The 6,000-nt window shown below is 53.1% G+C and overlaps 1 protein-coding gene across 1 annotated transcript; it reads left to right on the forward strand.

Annotated features, from left to right (window-relative positions):
* Positions 1-213: 213 nt before the first annotated feature.
* On the forward strand, positions 214-5,764 carry LOC122173479 (maestro heat-like repeat family member 5). The gene is made up of 8 exons (XM_065580440.1): positions 214-494; positions 1,016-1,159; positions 1,546-1,722; positions 2,456-2,611; positions 3,709-3,831; positions 4,220-4,322; positions 4,712-4,786; positions 5,628-5,764. Exons 1-8 carry the CDS (start codon positions 261-263, stop codon positions 5,738-5,740), a joined length of 1,125 nt encoding a protein of 374 aa, XP_065436512.1. The 5' UTR covers positions 214-260; the 3' UTR covers positions 5,741-5,764.
* Positions 5,765-6,000: the final 236 nt, after the last annotated feature.

Below are 6,000 nucleotides of genomic sequence, written 5' to 3' on the forward strand. Positions count from 1 at the left end.
TGTGTGTCCCAGGGCTTGTGCAGATTTGCCATGCTTGGGGGTGATCTCGTTGCCTGACACTGGGATTTTTTTGTCTTTAGCACGTCAGTGGAGGCTGTGAAGACTCTTTTTTCCATGCCCGGATACTGGAAGGAATTTGCCGGCATCCAGTTACAGCAGGGTTGGGACATGATATCCTCCCGATATTACTACTCGCAGGGTGTTGGCCTAATTGCAAGGTAGGAGCCCAAAGTTTCCTCTTCATTGGGTCTCTCTTGGCAATGGGATTTCCGTGTGAAATATTCCTCTGTTCCAGCTGCCATCTCAGCCCAGCAACTAGTGAGGAACTCTCTCTCCCCCTTCATAACCACAAGGGACTTTCTGTTCCATGTTCCAGAGCCATGATCGAGTTTGAGAACCCGCAGCTCCCTGCAGTTTTCAGAGAGGCCGTCACCATTGTCCAGAGTCAGAAGGAGGATGAGCAGAGACATATCGCCATGACTTTCTGCACTGAGGTGAGATTCATTAATTGACAGGCACAAGTGGGCTTTCTGCAGAGCAGCTCAGGCCAGTAAGCTCTGGGGCACATTGTCAGGAGCTCAGCAGCCTACAGCCAGCTAGCTCCTCTCCACACATGGATGGCTGTGGGGCACGGCAGAGAGAGGGAGGGAGAGACAGGGTGAGATCGCCCCTGGCTGGATGTGCCTAGATGGGATCATATGACACGAGGAGATGTTTCACCACTGCCCCAAGGCCATGCTTCTCTCCTCACCTTTTCTTGGGGTCTGCTTTTCTTCTGCCCCAGGGGTTGTTCCATGGCACTCAATGGGGCCTGGAGATTCCCCTTTCCATTTGTGACTTATACATTAGTCTAACTTCTGGGAATGAACCAACTGAAAGAGCAGCAACTGGCTCCCTACACACCAGAGACTTTGTACGGGAGTAAGTGGCCATTTGGTAAAGATGACTGTCCAGGGAACAGACCCCACAGGAAGACCTCTGCTCCTCAACCGGATGTTGATTTGGCTCTTTCCAGTTGCTCCAGAGTCCTTCCATTGAGACGATAGTGACAAAATCAGAGCTCAAGGCGCAGCTCATGGAATGGACCCAGGACAAAAATCCCATCATACGTAGGCTCAGTCTGCGAGGCCTTGGCAGTGTTGTGCTCCAGCCAGCAAAGGTGAGAGGCGTGGATTGCCCGGGGACCGAGGAAGCCGATGTCTATCGAATAGCTCAGAAATGAGAGCGAGATCCCCACACAAGCCTTGTTGTTTAACGCACGGCACTCAAATGTTGGAGGTGCGTTACTGAGCGAATCAAGGCATGACATGGTCCCTGCTCCCGTGAGCTGACCCCTGATTGCAGATGTGATGCAATGGGGGAGGCGGGGTGAGCAAAGACAAAGGTTACAGTGAGCAGTTGGCACTGAGTGAGAGGAGAATGACTTTCTGCCCCGTTGGGGGGCTGTGCCAGCCGTGGTTTCTCATAGGTGGGAGTGGGATGGTCCAGCATGTGCTCCAGGCTGTCACCCAGGATAGTAATGAGCTGCCTTCTTCATTCCTGCAGGTGCAATTGTTACGGGCCCAGCTGCCAGCGATCATGGACTCGTTCGGTTACAGGGATGGAGTGTGTGTCATGGAGGCCATGCATAAAGCTGGAGACATCATCTACCTCCTCGACGGGGAGGGGCTTGGCTCCATCTCCCAGGACATTGCAGTCAACCTTCGCCCCTTCATTGATGACGTAAGGCTTGGAACCGCAGGAGAAGCCCATTCCCCCCCCTCCACCTGCCTCTGATGCCCTTGTGTCTCTCTCCCCATCCCCTTGCCTCCCGCCCCTCAGCCCTGCCATGGAGCCTCCTAGGAGTGCCCCCGCCATGGGTGGGGAATCTCCTGCTCTGCCACCTCCCTGTCAGAGCTCTTCTCGGCAAACCTCAGCCTCAGCGCCCTGCTCCCAGCCCCTGCTGCAGCCTGGCCTGGGGGAGAGGGGCTGGCACTGGGCAGATGACCAGCTGTCTGGAGAACACCAGCCCCCAAAGAGGTGGAGATTCCCAGCAGGAAAGAGGTGGGTCGGGAATGGCCCGGCTCTCAGAGGAACTGAAGAGCAAAAGAACTGCTGTGTTTTGTAGCAGCATATCCCTGCAAGGCTCCAGCAGCTGCTTCTCCCCTTCCCCAGACCGGTCTCCAGCAGCCTTCCCACCCCCTCCCCTAATCTTCTAGGGGTCTAGGGTTCGGTGCTCTCCAGACAGAAATTGCGTCTGGGACACCAAGGGGCTGCACTGCCCTGCACAGTGTCTCAGGCCCTGTTCTGCACAAGTTGTCTATGGCGCTAGCCTGGTGGCCTCACTGCTCCCGCCAGCCAAGTCAGTTAACACAGGGGGAACCGGAGCAGCGGGCGGATTATGACTCTGTCGCGTTATGCTCTGATACTGCCTGGCTTTAACCGGGCTTCCCCACTCCCTGTGTGTCATTGCCAGGAGAGGGGCAGTGTGCGCTCCGCTGCCATTTTACTGCTTGGCAAGGTGGTGAGCAGGGTGAAGGACCCGGACAAAGGCCTGGTGCAGCAGGAAATGATCAACTGCTTGCTCCCGCTGCTGCTGCATCTCGAAGACCAGGAGGAGCGTGTGACACTGGTAAGTGCCACCGTCCTTATTTCCTTATAAGCAAAGAGCCAGAATCCCCTGGGGCCCCCACTCCATTAATGGCCAGAGCCTCTTGCCCAAGCAGAGTCTTCTCCTCCCTGCTTCACTCCATGCTGGAGTCTAGGGCCTCATCCATCCCCACAGCACATAGCACAATTTGGAAGAAAATCCTTCTTCTGGGAAAGAGTCCTGACCCTCTACTGCAAAGACAGGCCTCAGGCCTTTGGGCTGCTGCATCCAAAGGTTCCCAACAAGAGGCAGCAAAAGAAAAGGGAGCATAAATCTGTAAGTGCCCTTCGGTTCAGGGAGCTGGTATCTGCCCACAGCCTTCTGGAAAGTGGGTGCAGCTGCCCTGCCTTCTTCCCTGGAGCTTCTGAGAGACCTTCTCCAGCAGGTCCTCGCTTCCCAACATTCACCGGACGTTGCCTTCTTTCGTTGGGCCAACTGGGATGTGGAGGGAAGCCTGATCCGTGTGCCTCTTTGGTCCGACTCGTTGGGATCCCAAAGCTGACTCACGCTCTCATACAGTTTCTTTGCATAGAAGGACTGAGTTGTGGAGATCTCTTATGACTCTTTCCAGGGCCACCCATAGGGGGGCACTGGGGCTGGGACAACCCGCCCCCCGTCTACCTCCCACCCCCACTCCACCCCTTCCCCCAAGCCCCCACTCCACCTTTTCCCACCCCTGCTCCTCCCCCATCCCACCCCTATTTCTCCCCTCCTCCCAAGCCCCTGCCCTCTCCTCTCCCGAGCGACGTTGGGTGCTGGCGAGGTGGGGTATAACTTAGTCGGGCCAGGACTACTGCTGCTGGCCCCAGCACAGCCCAGGTCCTGCGTCCCCCTGAAGTGCGGGGCCCCCCAAAGCAGAGGGCCCTGGGCAACCGTCCCAAACCATCCAAAGACAGGACGGCTCTGGCTGTCTCCAGCCAAGTCTCAGTTCCCTCTCCTGAGCACAGTCCTGTGTAGAAGAAATAACAGGAATCTCCACTAGCAGGAAAAGCGAGAGAAAAGGGACAGGGGAAGGTTCGATGTCCCCCAGACAATCCCTCTCTCAGTGAGAACCCTCTTGGTCTCACCTTCTCTTGCAGAGATGTAAACTGACGCTCTTCCGCTGCGCAGTGTTTCTCAGGTGGGCTCATTTGAAGAGGCTGTTCCGCAGCATGGCCTGGGATGGCTCCTCACAGCTCCTGAAGTGTGTCTGGAAGTGCTTGGTAGGTGGATTCCTTGTGCCTTGAGAGTGGTGAATGGTGACTTGAGGGAGACCTTTCTAACCCCACACCCTGAGTACCCATCCGCTTCGGTCGGGCGGCAGGACTCTATTCCAGGCTCTCTGCTGGTTCATTTCTGCATGAGTTACAATCCCTTCACATTTTTGAAATTTTTCTCCACAACTGTCAGACCTCCAAACTTGTGTCTTTTAAAATGAAAGCTGAGGTTCTGGAGAACACACTAGTAACTCCAGAGAGGTGCTGCTATGGTGTATGGTCTCATACTGGCTGTTGCTTTGCCCTGGCTGTGTGCTTTGGCTTTCCTGGCCCCTTCGCTGTGGGAAGAACATGTCATTTGTATATTGCGCATTTCTTCCTTCTTCCCTCCTAGATGCAGAACAACGAGAGCCACATCCCCAAATTCCTGTTCCAAGCCTTAGAGTACCTGGAAAGCTCACAGACAACAATAAGGCATTCTGCAGCCCTGTTCATTGGTAAGCAGAGAAATTCACTTGAACTTTTTTGAACTGCTTCCTTCAAAGCCCTTTTCTAGACTTCTGGTGTGTGTGTGTGTGAGAGAGAGAGACAGAATTAACATGTATTCCAAGATTAAGGGAGCAATTTAGCTGTATTGATTGCACCAACTTCCCCTGCCCACAACAACTCTTTGGCTGCGCCTAGTGGAAACCCGCATGATGTGAATTCAATCTCCTTTGGAAATCAGCCTCTCAGTAACTTCTGGGCATCAGATGCTTTTATGTGCTTTGTGAGCAGATGGAAGGAATGTATTGAATTTCCCAAGGGCTGTCTTGGGGGAATGGCTGCACCTTTAGCAGTTTTCAGCGAAGGATTTGAAAAGTAATGAGATCCATTGTATGTCTAGGAAATACTATCCGCCATTACTGCGACTTGTTGTCTGAAACCGTGACTGAAGATGGCATCTCCCGCCTGTATGAAGGTAAGGAAATAGCTCTGTGTGTTTGTGCCTCTGTGGGAAGTACAGGGGTGCAGCACAAGGCCTGAACACAGGTTTGAATGTGTCCCTCTCTGGCTAAGGACAGCGTTTAAAGAAGAAGGATGGTCACACAAGCTTTCATCGAGGTCCCACAAGATGTGTACGGGAGCAGGGGATAACCATCCCTAGCTCCTAGGATAGAGGTAGCCTTAGAGCTGTGTGGGGAGACTGTCTTCAGAAAGGTCAGAAAGTCTCTAAAGGAAGGCCGGACAGAATTGAAAAGGGCTGTTGTTATTATTAAGCATGATGATGATGATGACAATTACCCTCTGTAGGGAAAAATTCATCACCTGCCCTCTCTGTAATGGAGTGATTGCAGGCCAGGGAACCACTCAGAGGTTGGTTATCAGCTCATAGGAAATCCCCTGAGTGCACATGGGAAACATCTTTCCCTGTGACCTCTTAAGGAATGAAGGCACAGGGCCACAAAGGAATTCAGTCTAAATTCCTTTGCGGATCTGTGCATAAATGTTTGATGATTTAACACCTCTGCTGTTGACACTTTTTTGTTACGTCCCAGGAACAATTGCCCCCACCTGCCTGTGTTTTAGTGTGTGGACATGTGGTGTGGACGTGTGTATCCTGGGGGAGGGGGAAGTTACGCACAGAATGGGGTCTCCTCTCTGTCCAGGGCTATTTTGGGAGTAGCAGAGTTGTTGTTTCTGTGCCCCCAGACTCTTGGGTAGTTAATAGCATGTGGCAACGGCCATCTGAAGGGGAGATTTCCTAGGCACCAGTCACATCAGCACCATGGGGCTTTCAACCCGTTTCCTCTTTGTTTCAGCTTTTCAGGAAGTGCCTTTGACATCTGACAGGACCACAGGGTGCATCCTCAGGAGACATTACAAATGGCTGCAGAAGCTTGGAAATCTTGTGTCAGGTTCTGCATTCGACTAGGGAACTGTGACCTACATAGAAGACCTCTTTGTCCTGCTATGGTACGTACAACAGACGCTTATCAACTTTTTGGTGTCCCGAGCCTCTGTTTGCCAGAAGCTGGGAATGGGTGACAGGGGATTGATCACTACATGATTACCTGTCTGTTCATTCGCTCTGGGGCACCTGGCATTGGCCACTGTCAGAAGACAGGATACTGGGCTAGATGGACCTTTGGTCTGACCCAGTCTGGCCTTTCTTATGTTCTTATATTTGGAACC

This window comes from Chrysemys picta, unplaced genomic scaffold, assembly GCF_011386835.1.
Source record: "Chrysemys picta bellii isolate R12L10 unplaced genomic scaffold, ASM1138683v2 scaf3420, whole genome shotgun sequence".
Classification (NCBI taxonomy): Eukaryota; Metazoa; Chordata; order Testudines; family Emydidae; genus Chrysemys; species Chrysemys picta.

What these genes read in the sequence shown, in the direction of transcription:
- LOC122173479 (XM_065580440.1), top strand. Translation starts at nt 261, where the DNA reads ATGGGATTTCCGTGTGAAATATTCCTCTGTTCCAGCTGCCATCTCAGC. An exon ending in TTGTGCTCCAGCCAGCAAAG is followed by an intron (nt 1,160 to 1,545) that starts GTGAGAGGCGTG and finishes TCATTCCTGCAG; the next exon opens with GTGCAATTGTTACGGGCCCA. An exon ending in CATCTCCCGCCTGTATGAAG is followed by an intron (nt 4,787 to 5,627) that starts GTAAGGAAATAG and finishes TCTTTGTTTCAG; the next exon opens with CTTTTCAGGAAGTGCCTTTG.